This window comes from Primulina huaijiensis, chromosome 2 (genome assembly GCF_012295235.1).
Source record: "Primulina huaijiensis isolate GDHJ02 chromosome 2, ASM1229523v2, whole genome shotgun sequence".
In the NCBI taxonomy this organism is placed as follows: Eukaryota; Viridiplantae; Streptophyta; class Magnoliopsida; order Lamiales; family Gesneriaceae; genus Primulina; species Primulina huaijiensis.
The window spans coordinates 26,880,295-26,900,861 of record NC_133307.1 but is presented as its reverse complement, the minus strand read 5'-3'; the positions used below and the strand labels follow the sequence as shown (position 1 = coordinate 26,900,861).

The following is a 20,567-nucleotide window of genomic DNA, read 5'->3' as shown; positions in this document are numbered from 1 at the left end:
CTTTGAGGAAGAAATTGGAGGGATACTTTTGGTCTTATTATTAGTTTGAAATTCCAGACAGTGCATGTCCATGTACAGATTGTGAAAATGTTCTTGTATTGTCTAGTTCACAAGGACATGACCTGGGATCGAAATCACGATCCAACTACGAATTCGAGCTCCAAGCTTTGATTCGCGATAGCTATTTTGAAGTCTCTTCGAGTTTGGTCTGAAGATCATTTTTTTTTTCAAATGAAGGCGTATCTCTATTTTAAGAAACTCGTTTTATCTTTAAAATTCTAAATGTTGGAGAAGTTAGTTCTGAGTTGAAAGACAATGTATTTTTACCGCTTAAAAGTGTGTGACAATCGGATAATATATAACAAGCACTCGTGAGTTAGCATAATGTGGTAAGTCACCACAGTGTATTATTTCAAGAAACTATTGTCGATAGACTGATAAAAACAAAATATCTTCCATTCTCGTTAACTTGTATATCAGATTCAGGATCTCACAATGGGAAAGAAATATTTTGCAATATTTTATACTTGAGTTAATCATTTTCGTAAAGTGAGGTCGAATACAAAGTAATTACTACAGGGATTCATTGTGGAGTCACGCAGGCGCGGATCCGAGCTCGAGATGTGACATAATATTTCTAATTAATGACTTGCAACTTTTTTTAATTTTTCATAATAATCCAGAAGATTCTTCCACCCACAATGACATAGTTAATATTAATCTGTGGAGATATTCGTTAGTTTTAGATGAACCAAGAATAAAATTCTTGTTTTGGTCCAAAATAATGTTGGGAAATCAGGGATTACTACCTCAAACAATGTGTTAATTTTTTGTTTGTCGAATACCACAAGGTGGTTTGAATATTAGCAAATAAAACATTGAAGTACAGAAATATCCAGATAAACAAGAAGCTAATTGACAGATACACATAACAATCGTATGTAAGAGAACGACAATTCAGATATAACAACCAAAACGAGAAATAATTATGTGAATGAAAGCTTTGCAATGAATGTGTAAGATCAATTTCCACATAAACACGAGAGAAGTAATGGAGTTCCATCTTCATTACTAGAATGTGACAGCAAGTCCCGACTCAATGTTCTTTCATCTGCCCACGATCCCGATTGAGGAGGAGTTACACGCCCTCCATAGAACAAAGGGTTCGAGTCCGAATCGTGAGCAAAATCGTCGGCTCCATACGCGAGGGGACTCGGGTTTGGTCTTCTGTAGTTGGTGGCAGCTGCTCTCCTCTCTGTTTCAAGAAAATGGCCGAGGGACGTGTTCATGCTCACAGCATCAGTGTTCTGCCTGGAACAAAGGGATAAAAACCATGTTCTGGATTTGTAATTCTTCTTGTTTCGAATGGTGGGTTCGGGTAGTCGTCCCCGTGCGGATCTTCGGGAGAGCTCGAGGATGTTGGAAATGCCGATTAGGGTGCCTAAAGTGATGCTTTTGTCGTGGAAGAAGGAGCAAGTTGACTGCAAGAGATGAGGAACAGCATTCCGATCAATCTTGTTACACTATTAAAAATATCATGAGAATCCTAAAGTCTCCTTCCACATACAAAACTCACCGAGGAAAATTTTGAAAAATAATCCCGATCAAATTAAGTTTTTGAAAATAAATCTCCCAAAATATGTTTGATGTATTCAAATACAAGGTCACTATCTATTTTTTTTCTACTACAAGATAATGAACCACTAACTCCATCGTCTATTTGTTTCACAAAAATAATATATTACACATACGGATGCATGTGTTTGTGGTAGCTTCTAGAATGATTAAAAATTATATTTGACAAGTTAGATAACAAAAACAGAAATCAAAACTAACGAAATGGAATAATTGTGGATTATCATCACAATTTGCTTCTTATTATATGATCTCACGTCTTTTATGAAATCAAACCCACAAATTTTATCTATTTTGAGAATGTTTCACTCAAGCAGGGAAGGATAATAATAAAAAATATAACGAAGTGAGACTGCACAGTCCAAGAAATCAAGGGCATAATTGAAGGCCATGTGAAAAAGAGCAAAGTGCGTCCGCTGCAGCTTTCGACTTTTAATGTGGCAGAGGACCCAATATATGTATATCTGACACACTTGTAGACCACCGATTATACATAAAGAATTAGATGCCAATTCTTTCAGTAAAGAGTTTGTTTTTGACCCAATTTATTTTATTTGTCACCCAAAAATAAAAAGAAACAAAAGAAAGGGAACATAATAAGTAAAACCAGTTATGATTATCCACAAATAGTTCGAACGGGCGACCTTTAATATATCTTGATTGATAGTCCTATAATCGACCACAACGGAGAAAAAGAAATTTTCCAGACAAGCATCGGAGATAATACAGAAAGATAACAGATATTCTCATTTATATANATTTTACTATTACTGGAAGAAGATAGAACAGAGTCCCACTTTTTACGACCACGAATGCATTCTATAGATGATGGTAACTAATAACTATAATGGTTTTTTTTTCTTTTTAAAATGAACGGAAAATAAAATATAAAAGAAAAAAAGGGTAACTAACGAGGGTGTCAAGATCGGAAGAAGAATGAGAAGAAGAGAGTGGGGACCGAGTGAGCAAAGTGTTGAAAGAGTGGGAAGCATTAAGCTCGCGATTTCTGAGTGGTTGCAGGCCCAGTGGCCACCCTTCTTCCTGAACAACATCAAATTTCATTTGTGATCTGATACATACGCAAGATATACCGTACATTTGCGTGCGCGCGCACACACACGCACACACACACACATATATATATATACATACCTGTTCAGCCATTGGGCGTGTTGCCTCCTCCTCTTCTTCCTCCTCAAGATAGCGGTGGGTTGAAGGAGCTAGCTATTTATTGGGAGGCGAGGTGGCTTCATTCCATTTCAAGGGAAAGAGTTACCAGTTTTTCTGGAGTAGAAAAAGAAATGGTCTGAGTGGAGCAAGACGCTGGATTTGGGGTTTATTTATGGTCTATGCCTCCCACTGTATATATATAACCAATTTCGTTTACCTGTTACATCTACAAACATTAATGATAAATTCAAAGTATAGATATTTTTGACAATTGATATTTTTATATAGGTGTGAAATTGAAAAATTGTCTAATATTTTTTGAGTAGGTCTCTTGCAAAACGGTCTCACGAATCTTTATCTGTGAGACGGGTCATCCCTATCGATATTCACAATAAAAAGTAATACTCCTAGCATAAAAATTAATACTTTTTCATGGATGACCCAGATAAGAGATCCGTCTCACAAANAAAATTCAATTACTAAATGAATCTCACATCTATCATGATTATATATGCATCATAATTAAATAATGGGATCGCACGCTTGGCAAAAACAAAAGCATTTCAAATCATGTTGACTACAAAAGTTGGGACAAAGGAGGATTTTACTAGTCTTCATTCAAATTTATAATAGTGACTTCACTCTAGATATCATTGCGTCGTACTTAATAATTACCAAATAAATTCTCCCAATTTGATGTTATATATATTATGTAATATAATTGATTGAATGAATGTTTTAATAGCATATTACAATTAACAGACTAAACATTTCTCAATCGGTTGGCATTTCCTTGATATAATTATAGATAGATACATAAATAAGCACTAATTTGTGGAATTTTCGATCAAGAAAAAATAGTATTTTTTTTTTTAATCTTAACCAATGTCAGAACAATGAGGGCCTATATGAAAACAAATGAACCATCCAAAAAAAGGGTGTGAATTGATTGGGTTTTGACTAAAGATTCCATCAAACAAATCAATTTGCTAAATGTGAGCGACGGGGTTCTCTTTTACATGAGAAATAAACTTTATAGATTATATTTTTATTGGAACCCAGATTTCATATCCCAAAATGCATATATCGGTGTACTGAGTACTGAACTCCTGAATCCACAGTAATAACTATTTTTTAAGGATGGGTTTATCTGATCGGTAGAGCCAGTTCTGTGTGGAGAAGGCAACCACTCCGACATTTTATTTCATATCCCAAAATGCATATATCAAGTCTATAATTCATTTTTTTTATGTAAAAATGTGGATTTTCCCTCTCCTACAAAAACCCAATTATATAAAACATAAAAACAAACGTCATCATATTATCAAAAATTTGTCGTTTTATCGAAAATATATAATGATGATAATTATGCAACTCAAAACTGTGAAATGTCCAAATACCATGCATGTGTTGACAACTCTCATAGCATGAACAATACAATTCCCAAATCGTTTTCATCACAATCTATGAAATCGAACACGTGACAATCGAATGATCAAACGCATGTCATTTTACCAAAAGTTATAACAAATGATAATAGTACATCTTATATATTTTAAACAGTAAAACAACTCAAGCGCCACGTGTTGATAGTTCTAACAATGACAATTATTGTACCTCATTTAGGTTGCGCTTGGATGGAAGAATATGAATTTAAGAAAGTATTTGAAGAGGAAATTTGAAATGACTCTTTCTTCAGATAAATTTGAAATCCACCACAATTATTCAAAATATAACTATTTAGGATTTAAAATTCTTTGTTAAGTAAATTTGTCCAAACAAACAAATTGATTTTTATCATAAATTTGAAATTTTTAACTTTAAATCTATCAATCAAAATGCATATTTACACTATCAGTTACGTTTTTTTTTCTATTTTCTGCAATCACTAGGCTGAAAATCAGAGAGGATTTGTCGGAAACCACACCATCTCATTGCCTGTTTGTTCATGATTCTTCATGTTATTATTTCCCAAAAAATCAACAAAAATACTGTTTGCACCAAAAAATTAAAGAAATTTTGCAAACAAATATATCAATCAAACAATGCACCGCATATAATCTCAAATCTATCAAAAATACATAATATTCTAATTTAATAGCCTGCGTGAAAATCATAATTTTCTTTAGCCGTACCATATAATATATTCACAAAATTAATATTGTTATTTTTTCACAGCCAACTCCTATTAAATGAAGAGGCATATAGCCAAAAAAAATTTTAAAAAAATAAAAACTATGAGGCACGAAGGTCGAAGTTTAGCGTCGGTGGAATGATTGAAATAATTGTCGAAGACATGAAATCCGTTTGGCCCAGTTTTGGAGATTCACAAATCAATTGGCAAGCAGGTGAAATGATAAAGGTTGCAATTTTATGGAGATCAATACTTGGAAAATAATTAAAAATCACACGTTTTCATTTAGTGGAAGATGTTGATCCCCCCTAGACCACGAATATGGTTTAGCAAAATAATTAATCGAGTTAATCGAATTTGACATTTTAATCGATTTGTTGGATTATTTGATTTTTAATTTTATAAAATTTGGGTTCAATTGGTCTATAATAAATTCAGCATTGGTTATCTTTTTGAAATCGATTAATCGAAGCTGACTGAACTTTTAATAAGAAACAAAAGGACTAAAATTGTGTTAGTAAATAGTTAAAACATTATTTTTGATACTTGAATACATAAACAGCTAAAATTTATTAATGACAAATAGTTAGAGAGGTAATTTTGATATTTAAATAGGTAAATGGCCAAAATATCACTCTTAAATATATAGGAAAAAATTAAATATTTTGCCATATATATACACATACACACACACGTTTGATCTTCAAATGAATATAATTAAAAGAAGAAAAAGAAGGTGTCATCCACCACTAAATCAGTAGCGCTGTTGCTCACATTGTCAACCCAACGCGTGATCAAATGAAAATGTCCCATAACGCTATTTTTTCATTTGTGATTCAAAAATACTTGATACATCTGATACAAATACAGAATCGTTTAGCCGATATAAACGTCCTAACCTTTCGGAACGTTGAACTATTGGCTTGGTTTTCTATGCTTGATTTTGTAAATCTTTAGTGTGGCTAGATGCACAAGATACATCGGAATGGATAGCTATCGAATTGAAAGACAGTTGGTTGCGGTGTTCCGAGGTTGAATCTATTGTGTCATTACTCTCTTCCTAGGTGTAAAAACATTTATCGATTATATAACTGCTACAAAATGCGTACCTTCATGTCTGTTTTAGTCATGTTTATTGGCTTGACATTTGAATCGTTGTTCTATCCCTGGCCATGGCTTGCACCAGGCCTGTATTCTCCGATGCCAAGCAAGTCCTGCAAATATTTCGGTATCACTTTTTTTTACAGAGTAGAAACCCAACTCGAATGAATACGGCGGGAGATAATATAATTAATCTAGTAGCGACAAAAATGCACAAGTACCATATAGAAAAAGACAGTCTTGGATAGTCTACACAGAGATGAGAAAAGACAGAAAGGGACTGGGCCAAGCACTAATGCTATAGAATCACTTATCCTTTTGTTGTTTTTTATGTCCAGAATGGAAAAGCATTGATGGTCACAATATGTCCACAAAACACTCCAATACGTTATTCTTGTTTTATTTTTCCAATGTCTATTGACTATTGTTATCAACGTGGTCCACAGTGATATAATTTTGAGTTCTCATCACTCGAACCGCACAGCCCATGTTGGAACAATGTTTGAACTTGAAGCAAATTCAAAAAAAGACAGCCCCTTACTATCAGATTAGCTATATGTAATGATAGATCACTGAAATATGAAGTCCAGAAGCAGCTTCTGCTAAACTTTTGGACAACACAGCAAGGGGAAGAAAGAAAGGCAAGTATACCGAAGTAGTTGAGCAACTAAACCTGCCTTGCAATGGTAAAGGTTGGCACGGAATTGAAGTACTTCAAGATATAGCTATTTGACTCCATATATTAAAATGACCACTCATCCAAAATTCTGAAGGATCAAAGTAATTATACTGAAGGTAAGGAAATAAGCATCTGGTAAAGAAGTACACACCTGGCATGCCTTATTTTTGGCTCTAGTTTCCGCTGTGCTGGGAATATCATGGTTTGGTTTCATGAACCTCTTCTCACGCCGTTCACATGAACCCCAACCATCTGAAAACCTCCCACCCCTAGCCAAAGAGAAAAGGCCAATTTCGAAAGGCAAAAACAAAAGTGAGAAGAGAAATCAATATTTACATTCTGTGATGGGATAAGATTTAATGGATATAAGCTTTGCATAATGTGATAAACCCAATAAAAAAACCTAACAACATACTGCATGTACGCACGGACAACAAACTCAGCACGCTGAACGTTTCGGTTCTCATCAAATTCAATGGTCTTGTCTTTAATTTCATAGGACAGATTGAAGTAAAATGAAATCTTCCTCCAGCCTGCAGTGAAAATATTTCTTAATCACGCATTTCTGAATCATGAACCAACTCTACTCATGGCAAACATGCATTACTAACATGAAATTTACCGGATTTCTTAATATAAGGATTTCCAGATATCATAGTGTAGTCACTTTTCTCCAATATCTGTCCACAAAAGTGTGAAATTCAATAACAGAAAACCAATGTTTTTCCTGATATAAGACGTTTTAACATTGGTCGTCACCCTTCCTATGGCATGAGCTCCTTATGGAGTTATCAATTGGTAAATTACATCCAAGATGTCCATATATTAAGTCAATTGAACTGAAAATAAAATTTACCAGTGTTATATAGGGTAAAAACGACCCCCAAATTTGGACCACAAATACCATTCAAGGAGTTCATATTTCAAGTTCTCGATAGGGTTTTTTCCAAGAACGTGAACTAAGAGTTAAAAGAGTAATAACTTAAAAAACAAAATAAACTTCTGCATTGGTGCCAAGAACTACTGCCAGTAGGCAGTAAATAAAAATACTTCATATCTTACATCCTATTTCCGAAAGAGTTGACGACAATCTCCACGAACTTTATACCACAGAAAATGGCCAAATGGATTAGTAGTACATGGAAGCGCAACCTTCCCTTTCCATCCCTTAACTTCTCCTGGAATATGAACTCTTACCAATTTTCCAATGCTAGGTCCTATTCAACAGGTATCAAATTCTTCTACAGAAGTACAGAAGAAGTACACAACCACAAAAGAGTCGGATATAAAAAAGGGAGAACATTATGTGATCAGCCACGTTGATTTTTTTAAATGAATTTGACAATTCTAATGTCCACTTGAAATTTGATAAATCCAACAAAATAGAAGAATGAATTCAGCAAAATAACAAAACGCCAATGGCTCAATCAACTACTCACCGCCATGGCAGCATTTTGGTACTCCTTAAAGAGCGAAACAGTGGGAAACTGACCAGCCAAGCTATGTCTCAAAATCTTCTCCTCACTGAATCCGGAACTTACTGGCGACGCACCAGGACTGTAATTCGTCACCGAGATGTTTCGTGCCTCCGGAGAACCAACAGAAGACATAGGAGGAGTGACAGGCGGACGGTGCACGTGCTTTACCATGACTAGTGGAGCAGGGCTCGATTTGCTCAGCTCGGGAACGCGGGATCCGCTGCTTGATTTGGAGATTTTGTGAGGGCGGTGATTCTGCACGACCTCGCCGTCAGGGTGATTGAGATAATGGCGGTGGTTACGGTGGTGGTCGGGTGAGGGGATAGGAAAAGGAATGGGGGTAAGGGGTTTGGTGCGGGGTTTAGGAGTGATGGCGGAGATGGATGCTGCGGCGGCGGAGTCGATCACTGCCCATAATTCGGCATCGTCGAGGTCTTTATCTTCAACCGAGTAGCGTATCGGATTCGCCATGCTGCCGTACGAGAATTTCACCTTCGTCTTCGATTTGAGCTTTTGGAGCTTGGACAGCAGAGGGAGAATCGCGGGCTGAGATTCAAATCGAAATTCCCTGTACGATGTCGTATCATGCATACACGTCTCCAGTATTCAATTACCCGATAACACAATTTGACTGTCCGATGAAGCAACATGTATGGAATATGGATGATATAAAAATTCGTAATATTAATTTTTGTGATTTGCATTTTTTAGAAAAAATATAGTGATTTTTTTTTATTTGTTTAATAATTTGGCTTTTAAAAGTGATATTTTAATTTGGAGAAAATTTAAATATATCAGAATAACTAATATACAAACTCAAAATAGTTTTGGATTTAAATAACTGATTTGAAATATTGTTCAAATGAATCAATTAAATGATTTTATTTTAGATGATAAATTTGACTTTCATGGAATTCGATAGCATTCAAATACGTGTGACGAATTTAGTTATGAATTCACAATTTTTGGATTTCAAAATAAAAACATGTGAGACGTATTGTATTAAAATTAATTATTAATTAAAATATAACAAAAGTGGCATTCAAGTGAATATATCACAAACCTTTGAGGAGACTATTGACTAGGAAATTTCTTTCGTAACAAATATTTTTTAAGAATGTAGTTAATCAATCATTTTTCTATTAAATAATTAAAATAATTACCTTTTCAGCATCATATATATATCCTTCGGTTTTTTACAATAAAAAACGTGTATAGATAAGATTGACACATGACAAAATAAATCACAAGCCAAAATGATATACATACGGTTCAAAAAAAAAAACAATAAATACGTAACATTTAATCATATTCTTCAAAAATCATCTAGGATGAAACTCGGTCACGGACATGACATTTTTTGATGATTCAGTAGAATGATCTGACATATTTTGGGATGATGATTTGGTCGACTCCAACCCTTTTGAATCATATGCCGGAAAAATTGCCATCTTCGAATCGTAACCACTGGTAGTGAAAAATACCGGCTCCAGAGGAACCGGTAGAGATATGGTAAAGCTGCTAAGCATCAGAACGACGGAAGCCATTGTTGGTCGATCTGTTAGATTATCTTGCACACACAACAGACCAATATGAATGCACCGTAACATATCTTGTAAGGAACCCAAACTTGCCATCAACGTAGGATCGATTATATCCTTTATTGTTCCTTGGCGCCAATATTTCCATGCCTGCAAGATATTTTCCACTTAAAAGATATGGAAATCAAGGTGTGGAACTAGAATGAATAAAGATGAGGGGCTAAAATATGTGATTATCACAATTATACATGGAAAATTTAAATGAGTAGGGGAGAATTAAACTCTCTCCTCTACAACTTTGTTCGTCAATCTGTTAGACTACGAAGTTGGTGATTCAAAAGCTAAATAAAGAAAACTCATGTGCATTTACTTACCATACTTAAGAGATCTTCTATATTATCTCCATTTCGGAAGAAGCTATTTTTCTTGCCAGTTATGATTTCCAGGATCAGTACACCAAAGCTAAATACGTCCGATTTAACAGAGAACTGTCCATGCATTGCATATTCCGGAGACATATATCCACTGCAATATGTAAGTTATTAGTATCTGTATGTGAGAAAAAATTAGTGTATCCACTGAACAAATGGAGCAGCCTGTATGAGATAAATGGAAAGAAGTGGCGAACCAATTGGGAGTGAAAGGGCTATGAATCCACCCAAAATAAAAAGACTTAAAAATTTATCCAATAATTCTTTTAAAAAAAATGAATATCCCGAACCTATCGGTTAATGGCCATGAAGACATGTCTCATGCTCCTAAAATGATTTTGGATATGTTCCTATTTGAAGTGAAACAACACTTACTATGTTCCCACAATTCTGTTGGTATTGCCTTGAGTTTCATCTGTAGCGAACAACCTCGCCATTCCAAAGTCTGCAATTTTAGGTTTCATTTCACCATCTAAAAGTACATTGCTAGCTTTAAGATCACGGTGAATTATTTTGAATCGAGATTCTTCGTGCAAATATAGAAGTCCCCTCGAAATTCCTCCTATGATCTTGTAACGTGTCTCCCAATCCAAATAGTTGCGCTTCATTGGATCTGCAGTACACTTTGAGTATATTAATAAATATGAAAATAGACAAAGTTCAAAAGTGGTGAAATAATTAATTAGCATTAGCTTGATATAACATTAAGGTTGCATTTAGACTGCTTGATTTGTAAGCTTCCAAAATAACAAATCTATTAGTTTGTTTGAACAAATCCAAATGCAATCTGAAAGATTACCAAATATGAATCTATCGAGGCTTGTATTCTCAACGAACTCATAGATAAGAAGTCTCTCTTTCCCTTCCATGGAGAAACCCAAGAGTCTAACAAGATTCCGGTGTTGTAGCTTCGCCACTAGTAAGACTTCATTCTTGAATTCCACGTCACCTTGGCCCGAATCCACGGACAATCGTTTTACAGCAATTTCTCGGCCATTCGAAAGTTTTCCCTGTTATTAAATCTTAACATATTCAAACTCTATCCGTATCACTGAAACATTCAATCGATGCAACATGCCACAATGTTTTTAAATGGAACTGATGCATCTGCTTACCTTGTAGACGGCCCCAAATCCACCTTGCCCTATCTTGTTATCATTTGAGAAATCCTGTGTTGCAGCTTTGATTTCGTGAAAATCGTATTGTAGAGATTCAGCTACATTGATGTCGGGTGTAGCTTCAAATTGAAATGGGGTGTTTTAGCGAGTTTGTTGCTTAAAGCCTGGAGGTTAAGTTTGGTAAACGCGCGATGAGAAAATACTTACTTTCGAGTTGTTCCATCTGCTTCTTCTTTGTTCTCTTTATCAAAAGGATGAAAGCAACTACAGCTACTAATAGACATACAACGATTGAAACGACAACGATGATGATGGTTTGAACTTTACTATGGCCTTTTGTTCCTGTAAATTCATGAATTTGAAAAAGTTTACCTTTCCCAGAAATTAAGTCCTGAATATGTATATTATTTATGGTCTTTGGCAGCGCCATATCCAAAAAAATAACTTAAATTGCAAAAAAATTAAAAATAAAAATTATATATATATAATCAAATAAAACCAAAATTAAACAATATAAATGATCAAAATCGCAATGAGATAAATATACAAGATCAAAAATATAAATGTCCATAACACATTATCGTCCATTACCTGGCGTTGTCGGCGACGACGGACCTGGCGGTAGTGAAGACGACGGTGGTGTTATAAGCGCCTGTATTTCTTGAAGCCTGGTTTCATTGTAAAATGACGCAACCTCATAACGAATATTGCAGCTAGGCTTTAGAACTCTACACCCTTTCTTGTTGTTGCATTGAGTTGGAAGATCCACAGCCTCCCTTAAACAAGCGCTGCAACTGTCCGGAGACAAATCCGGGGTACACTGAACCAATGAAAAAATATTCTGAGAATTTATAGAACTTGTATTCCCTGATGCCACTTTCCATAAAGAACCGCCGCCAGCAGCCTTGTCACGAAGATTATCCAGTAGCTTTCTAACATCCGCCATGAATTCGTTAGGTCTCGAAGCATTCCCTGAATTCCACCATATATACGTTGGGTTAGGCTGCATGATTCCGTACATGGCTTCATCAGAGTACCGTATCGTGCAAAATTCATCCAACCAAACTGCCTGTTTTTGGTATGGGCAAGACTTTACTATTTCAGTGGCGGCATTTTGGATACATGTACTACATGTTTGGGGCTGAACGTCCCCTCGACAAAGGACGTAGGCATATACTGTGTCCAGGTTTTGCCCCGTCGAGGCGTTGTAGAATCCATTGTAATCGACGTTTGTAGATAAAGAAGAGAGGAGGGTGTTGAGGTTAATCTCATACGTGCTATTACTCGTGTAATTACCGTTGTTGAAGCATAGCCCCTGCGCCCCTCCATGGACTAAAAGGTTTGCGAGAATCAAGAAAATGGAGGCGAGCTGCAATAATTTAGAAATCATGACTATGTGATTGAATAAATTAGATTAGATTTCGAAAAAATAATACACAATATTGCATCAATGATAATGTGGAGAATATGGGGACGTTTTCTGCATATCTCCTCGAAAATAGTCAAAATGTAGTAAATTACCATAATGGTCATTTGGGAGTTATTCTCATTTGGGTGTCATTCTCAACTCGAGTATTAGGGATGGAGACAGGAGTGTACAAGGACAATTGAGTGCAATATAGGAAATTTCTTAACAATTGACCATTTCAATTCAAAGAGTCTAAAGAGATGCCATTCAAAGAGTCTACCTCCATTTTAGATTATTTTTCTTGAATCAGAACAATGCATTTCAAATCTTTGAATTTTAAAAAGTGTGTCGTATCCGCTATTTCTTAAATAGTAGCTCTCATGGGCAACTGTATCCGTGAGACAAATCGATCTGATCCATTACTATACCATAAAAATTAATATTTTTTACTCAGATCATCATATATTACACAATTTATTTATGAAAATAATAATTTTTACTCAAATTAGCGTATATTATACGATATTATTTTCTAACATAACTAATAAAAAAATAATACATTTTGCAGTGAAAAATAAAACTTTGGACATAAAAATTAATATTTTTCATGATTTGGGTTTAAGATTTATCTCACAAAATTGATACATCATGAAATGTTCTCAGAATAGTTATTGTTTTTCTTAAATCAAATGCTTCAATCCAAGCAGTAAGGATTGATTATCCTCATAAATAAAGTAGATCGATATTTTATGATTATGTATTGGAAATTTGCCGATATTTTTAGTTATCACGATGACCACTTTTAAATTGTTTTTATTTGCATTTAGTCAAGTGGGTTCCAACCAAATATTTTTTCCTATTTTCTTATTAAATTCCCAGTTTTTTCATACTCGAGCTTGAACTGTTTAGCTAGTTCAATAATTTGGAATCGAATTTGGCTCGAGTTAAAGTTTTGACTCAAGCTAGATTCATTTTGTTTAAGCTTATAAATTATCAATCCCTGTAAAACACTTAATTATCACTAGAGAGATGATTTGACATCGGAAAATAATTTCATTTCACCTTAAAATGACGAAGTTGCACCAAAAATTGATGGCGTCACTACGTCACGTTGGATATTATTAAAGAGCTCGATACCACGACATTACTTTGTTGAAAAATGACTAAAATTAAAAATATATAAATTAGAGAAATACAATCGTGAACTTACCAACCACATGACAAAAAAAACATATAAATAACTAGACAAAAAATTTAATTTCCTCTTTATGATAGACAAAATATATCACCTATTAATGGAAAAATAAGTAAAATAAAATAATATTCTAGCTTTCATTTCTGACCTGCCACGATAATTTCTTGTACAAAAAGATCCCACTTATTTTTTGAAGTATGTATAAAATACAAGGTAAAATTGACAATTNATATCATATTAGAAAATCGGAACATTAGAGCCAATGTTATAATTTTCAACCATTGACTCGACACCATGAATTAATTGGATTATATTATATACCATTTCCACCCAACTCGGTGGGATTGGAACACAAGTTATATATGACGAAGACAGGTGTAAACAAGAACAAATTACGATACGTATCATAATTCAAAACCCCTTCAAAAAAAATAAAAATTACATGCATTCACTTGTTTTCTTTAATTGTGTGTTGATTATTTGGGATGAGCTTAAGTAAAAACTAATGAAAATTTGAATCCTCGTTACGATCTAATTGGTCCAAATTGAACAACCTTAAGACCAACTCAACTACGCCCGCGGGTCAACACGTTCCTATCCATGCATGTTATATGTCGCCATCTCAAACAACGTGTCGTGAACGTAACAAAATGTATTAAGTATGATAATAAAGGCTATTTGGAAAAAAATATGTGGTCATTAATTTCTCCAAGTCAATCCAAAAGTCTTAATCGGGGTCGGAAGTGATTAGTATTGAGACTAAATTTTACGAAGACAACCGAGCAATGTTTCTGTAATAATTTTTTTTTTAATATTAGTCCATTTATAACTCCCGTCCTTTTATAAGGCTTTTTGAAAATTATTAGAGAAGGGAAATTAAAGAAAAAAAGATGCTCGTCGGTTCAAACTTCAAACATATATAGTATTTTCCATTTTCTCTCGTATCTTCAAATTGGTAAAATAAATTTTTTTTTTCGCTAATTAACTTCTCCAATTTTGGGTTTTGATCTATTAAATTTTCAAAATTAAGTTTTGGTATTTTTGGTCAAATTATTGACTTCACATATGATAAGTCAGCAATTTGAAATCTCATTTAATTTCAACCTTTTTTTAATCTACTCCATGCTATGCTTTCAAGTACATATATATAACAAGCTGGTGTTATATAGCTACAAACTGAAAGTGGTTTCTGGTTCCTTTTATATTTCATAAAATCAAGAAATTACCCATGAACATTGGGACTAACAAGTTTGTATATTTTTCGAAGTAATAACTGTAAATCTGCATTTGGAACGATGAATCTCAAATTCATATATTTCAAATGTATTTTTGTTGTTTTAGAGAAGCAAGATCATAAATTTCGAATCCGTCTCTTACTTATTTATATAATGTTTCGTATTAATTATGATATATTTCAATCATCAAAAGTGGTGATAATCATTTGGATGTAGTTTGTTTTATTTAAAGAGAGGGAATATTTTTTCTTACAATTCATCGTTTCAACAACCAAAAGAGAAAATGATAATCAATTCCAATAATCTAAGATTCAATTTAGATTTTTTTACTTATATTTTATATTATATTTCTTCAACCAAAACAATGTATTTCAAATCTTCAATTATAAAAATTATCTTGTATCTGATTTTCAAAGATTTTTCATAAATAAAATGCTACAATCCAAACTCAAATAGGATTATTTAATTTATTAAATGAAGGATTGATTTTCTGCATAAATATATCAATATTTTTTTTATTACACATTGAATTTTTGTGGGTTTTTTGAGTTATCACGAGGACAACCCTTATAATCTGTTCTTATATGAATTTTAATGAATTGTGATCCATCGAAAATATTTGGTCCATTTTTTATTTTCTAACTCCAATTTTGTTGTCACATTCCAGCTTTAACTCAAATGTTTTCAGCTAGATAAATTATTTTGACTCCAGTTTGACTCGATTTAACACTCGGGTTATTCAAGCTAGATTTGTTTGGTTTCAACTTAATTTTTTTATCCTTGTTAAACAAATATTTGAATATATATGGGTCAGAGTACTCTTGAGTTGAAGTAGTTTATTTTATTTTAAATTAATTACTAAAATAACAAATCCGTCTACATAATTTAACCTTGAATTCGGCTCGAACATCTTATAGTTTAGTTCAATTAGTTCTTTAATTCTTTTAATACAAATTAAATAACACTAAAATTAACTCGAAAATCTCACAACTCAGCTTGCCTTGTTTGCAACCTTACATAGGCATCACAATAAATTAAAAAAGGTCTATTGACATATGATAACATAAATTACAACAGAAAATGATAAACACGACACAATATTAGTCAATCACGAACATTAACCATATTCTTCAGAACTCATCTAGGATGAAACTCGGTCACGGACATGACATTTTTTGATGATTCAGTAGAATGATCTGACATATTTTGGGATGATGATTTGGTAGACTCAAAATCTTTTGATTCATATGCCGGAAAAATTGCGATCTTCGAATTGTAACCACTAGTAGTGAAAAATACTGGCTCCAGAGGAACCGGTAGAGATATGGTAAAGCTGCTAAGCATCAGAACGACGGAAGCCATTGTTGGTCTATCTGTTAGATTATCTTGCACACACAACAGACCAATATGAATGCAGCGTAACATATCTTGTAAGGAACCCAAATTATCCCTCAACGCAGGATCGATTATATCCTTTATTGTTCCTTGGCGCCAATATTTCCATGCCTGCAAGATATTTTCCTCTTAAACAGATAAGCATTTAAGATTATCATAAACAATATGGAAATCGAGGTTCTTGATTAACGGTGTGCAATTAGAATGGCTAAAGTTGAGGGGGCTAAAATATGTGATTATCTCAATTATACATGGAAAATTAAAATGAGCGGGGGAGCAACCCTCTCCTCTAAAACTTTGTTGGTCTACCTAGATTATGAAGTTGGTAATTGAATTCAGTAAAAACTCAGATTCATGTACGAATGTACATTTGCTTACCAGACTTAAGAGGTCTTCTATATCTTCTCCATTTCGAAAAGAGCTGTTTTTCCGGCCGGTTATGATTTCTAGGATCAGTACGCCAAAGCTAAATACATCCGATTTAACAGAGAACTGTCCATGCATTGCATATTCCGGTGCCATATATCCACTACAATATGCAAGTTATTAGCATCTGTATGTGAGGAAAGACTATTCTACCAACTAAACATATAGAGAAGCATGAGGTGGCGAACCGTGAGGGAGAAAGGGTTCATGACTCCACCCAAAATAAGAAGATTTAAAAAGTTATCCAATCATTATTAAAAAAAATACATGTTTAATTTAACTCCCAAACCTATCCATATATAGGACATGTTTCATGATCCTAAAATGATTTTGAATACGTTCCCACATTAAGTGAAACAACACTTACTATGTTCCCACAATTCTGTTGGTATTGGCCTGAGTTTCATCTGCGGCAAACAACCTCGCCATTCCAAAGTCTGCAATTTTAGGGTTCATTTCACCATCTAAAAGTATATTGCTAGCTTTAAGGTCGCGGTGAATTATTTTGATTCGAGATTCTTCGTGCAAATATAGAAGTCCCCTCGAAATTCCTCCAATGATTTTGTAACGCATCTCCCAATCCAAATAGTTGCCCTTGATTGAGTCTGTAGTACACTTGAGTATATGTATAAATCTGAAGAACATGTGAGCTCAAAAGTGGTGAAATAATTACTATAACAAAAAAGATTACCGAATATGAATCTATCGAGGCTTGTATTCTCAACGAACTCATAGATAAGAAGTCTCTCTTTCCCTTCCATGGAGAAACCCAAGAGTCTAACAAGATTCCGGTGTTGTAGCTTGGCCACTAGTAAGACTTCATTCTTGAATTCCACGTCACCTTGGCCCGAATCCACGGACAATCGTTTTACAGCAATTTCTCGGCCATTCGAAAGTTTTCCCTGTTATTAAATCTTAACATATTCAAACTCTATCCGTATCACTGAAACATTCAATCGATGCAACATGCCACAATGTTTTTAAATGGAACTGATGCATCTGCTTACCTTGTAGACGGCCCCAAATCCACCTTGCCCTATCTTGTTATCATTTGAGAAATCCTGTGTTGCAGCTTTGATTTCGTGAAAATCGTATTGTAGAGATTCAGCTACATTGATGTCGGGTGTAGCTTCAAATTGAAATGGGGTGTTTTAGCGAGTTTGTTGCTTAAAGCCTGGAGGTTAAGTTTGGTAAACGCGCGATGAGAAAATACTTACTTTCGAGTTGTTCCATCTGCTTCTTCTTTGTTCTCTTTATCAAAAGGATGAAAGCAACTACAGCTACTAATAGACATACAACGATTGAAACGACAACGATGATGATGGTTTGAACTTTACTATGGCCTTTTGTTCCTGTAAATTCATGAATTTGAAAAAGTTTACCTTTCCCAGAAATTAAGTCCTGAATATGTATATTATTTATGGTCTTTGGCAGCGCCATATCCAAAAAAATAACTTAAATTGCAAAAAAATTAAAAATAAAAATTATATATATATAATCAAATAAAACCAAAATTAAACAATATAAATGATCAAAATCGCAATGAGATAAATATACAAGATCAAAAATATAAATGTCCATAACACATTATCGTCCATTACCTGGCGTTGTCGGCGACGACGGACCTGGCGGTAGTGAAGACGACGGTGGTGTTATAAGCGCCTGTATTTCTTGAAGCCTGGTTTCATTGTAAAATGACGCAACCTCATAACGAATATTGCAGCTAGGCTTTAGAACTCTACACCCTTTCTTGTTGTTGCATTGAGTTGGAAGATCCACAGCCTCCCTTAAACAAGCGCTGCAACTGTCCGGAGACAAATCCGGGGTACACTGAACCAATGAAAAAATATTCTGAGAATTTATAGAACTTGTATTCCCTGATGCCACTTTCCATAAAGAACCGCCGCCAGCAGCCTTGTCACGAAGATTATCCAGTAGCTTTCTAACATCCGCCATGAATTCGTTAGGTCTCGAAGCATTCCCTGAATTCCACCATATATACGTTGGGTTAGGCTGCATGATTCCGTACATGGCTTCATCAGAGTACCGTATCGTGCAAAATTCATCCAACCAAACTGCCTGTTTTTGGTATGGGCAAGACTTTACTATTTCAGTGGCGGCATTTTGGATACATGTACTACATGTTTGGGGCTGAACGTCCCCTCGACAAAGGACGTAGGCATATACTGTGTCCAGGTTTTGCCCCGTCGAGGCGTTGTAGAATCCATTGTAATCGACGTTTGTAGATAAAGAAGAGAGGAGGGTGTTGAGGTTAATCTCATACGTGCTATTACTCGTGTAATTACCGTTGTTGAAGCATAGCCCCTGCGCCCCTCCATGGACTAAAAGGTTTGCGAGAATCAAGAAAATGGAGGCGAGCTGCAATAATTTAGAAATCATGACGACGTGATTGATAGCTTCAACTATGTTATCCAAGACTCATTAATCGGAGTGTCTTGAATAAATTAGATTTCGAAAAAATATAATACAAAACATTGCAGCATGAGTTGAAAGATGATATGAAGAATATGAGGACGTATCTGTGTTAAAAACTAGACATCTCATGTATTTATTGGAAAATAACTCTCAATTTCGATACCGGTACATTAAGTTTTCAAAATTTTTATTTCGGTACATTAACTTCTTATTTTCATTTATTTTGGTCCAATTAGTAACATGACATATGACATTCAGCAAATTTCGATGTTATATCGACAGTTTTCGGTGTCACGTGATCATTTTTAATTCCACGTAAGTAATCAGAACAAAATAGTAGGAAATTAAAAGTTATTGTACAAAACTAAGCCTTGAAAAGTGAATACATTGATGTTGCACAAAAACTTGTTGGCGTCACGCCGTACATTGTTGAAGAGTCCGATATCACGACAACCAGTTAGTTAGAGATAATTAAAATTTAAAAAAATGCTAATTAGTGGAATACAACCGTGAAATGACCACCAACAACAAAAAATAGAAAAAAAAATTGTAAGTTATATGACAAAAAATAATTTTCTTTTTTGTGATAGATAAAATCTCTTAACTATCCATAGAGAAATCAGTAGAATAAAAAAACATCATCGCTTCCATTTCTGACCGTGCCACAATAATTTCTTGTAGAAAATTAAAAAATCATAATCATTCACATATAAAACTACATATCATCTATTAATGGATAAATCGGTAACTCACATTTATATTTCCAAGATAATTTCTTATACAAAAACATCTCCACGTACTGATTTTAAGAACATACACAAATAAATTAAAAGAGAAAGTTAGACAATTCAAAAATTGAAAATTATGCCCATTGAATAACAAATTCAAGGTCTGCAATTAACATGTATTATATATGGGGCAGCCATAAAGTGAGAATAATGGAAGGAGATAAAGTAACAGCCAAATCATTAATGTTATATTCGGGAAAGTGAAAACAAAATCAAATTTAAAACAAAGGTGGGAAAAGTTAGATGTGGGCCAAAAGGGCCAATGTTATAATTTTCCACCATTGACTGGAGACCATGAATTGGATTATTATAAATTTATATGCGTACCATTCCACGCTACTCGGTGGAGTTGGACCCCAAGTCGGGACGAAGAAACAAGGACGTGGATGTTAGGGAG

General features: G+C 34.3%; 4 protein-coding genes across 5 annotated transcripts; all 4 read right to left on the bottom strand.

Moving 5' to 3' along the window:
• Nucleotides 1-900: 900 nt before the first annotated feature.
• Nucleotides 901-2,998, bottom strand: LOC140960972 (uncharacterized). Its single transcript, XM_073419300.1, has 3 exons — nt 2,788-2,998; nt 2,548-2,676; nt 901-1,481 (listed from the first exon to the last, which is right to left on the bottom strand). Exons 1-3 carry the CDS (start codon nt 2,797-2,799, stop codon nt 1,023-1,025), a joined length of 600 nt encoding a protein of 199 aa, XP_073275401.1. The 5' UTR covers nt 2,800-2,998; the 3' UTR covers nt 901-1,022.
• Nucleotides 2,999-5,637: 2,639 nt separating this feature from the next.
• LOC140960965 (uncharacterized) lies at nt 5,638-8,895 on the bottom strand. 2 transcript variants are annotated; one of them, XR_012172281.1, is made up of 5 exons: nt 8,159-8,895; nt 7,331-7,399; nt 7,135-7,252; nt 6,871-6,988; nt 5,638-6,153 (listed from the first exon to the last, which is right to left on the bottom strand). XR_012172281.1 is itself a non-coding variant. In XM_073419293.1 (5 exons), the coding sequence occupies exons 1-5, from the start codon at nt 8,786-8,788 to the stop codon at nt 6,100-6,102; spliced, it is 978 nt and encodes a 325-aa protein (XP_073275394.1). In that variant the 5' UTR covers nt 8,789-8,887; the 3' UTR covers nt 5,642-6,099. The 2 variants fall into 2 exon arrangements, 1 of the variants encoding a protein (XP_073275394.1); XM_073419293.1 differs by having other exon boundaries at nt 5,642-6,153; nt 7,342-7,399; nt 8,159-8,887.
• A 527-nt stretch (nt 8,896-9,422) lies between these two features.
• On the bottom strand, nt 9,423-12,718 carry LOC140971132 (cysteine-rich receptor-like protein kinase 15). The gene is made up of 7 exons (XM_073433223.1): nt 11,879-12,718; nt 11,495-11,629; nt 11,285-11,406; nt 10,969-11,179; nt 10,545-10,782; nt 10,113-10,263; nt 9,423-9,888 (listed from the first exon to the last, which is right to left on the bottom strand). Exons 1-7 carry the CDS (start codon nt 12,675-12,677, stop codon nt 9,520-9,522), a joined length of 2,025 nt encoding a protein of 674 aa, XP_073289324.1. The 5' UTR covers nt 12,678-12,718; the 3' UTR covers nt 9,423-9,519.
• Nucleotides 12,719-16,084: 3,366 nt separating this feature from the next.
• On the bottom strand, nt 16,085-19,495 carry LOC140971131 (cysteine-rich receptor-like protein kinase 15). The gene is made up of 7 exons (XM_073433222.1): nt 18,548-19,495; nt 18,164-18,298; nt 17,954-18,075; nt 17,638-17,848; nt 17,314-17,551; nt 16,899-17,049; nt 16,085-16,631 (listed from the first exon to the last, which is right to left on the bottom strand). Exons 1-7 carry the CDS (start codon nt 19,344-19,346, stop codon nt 16,263-16,265), a joined length of 2,025 nt encoding a protein of 674 aa, XP_073289323.1. The 5' UTR covers nt 19,347-19,495; the 3' UTR covers nt 16,085-16,262.
• Between the last annotated feature and the right edge of the window lie 1,072 nt (nt 19,496-20,567).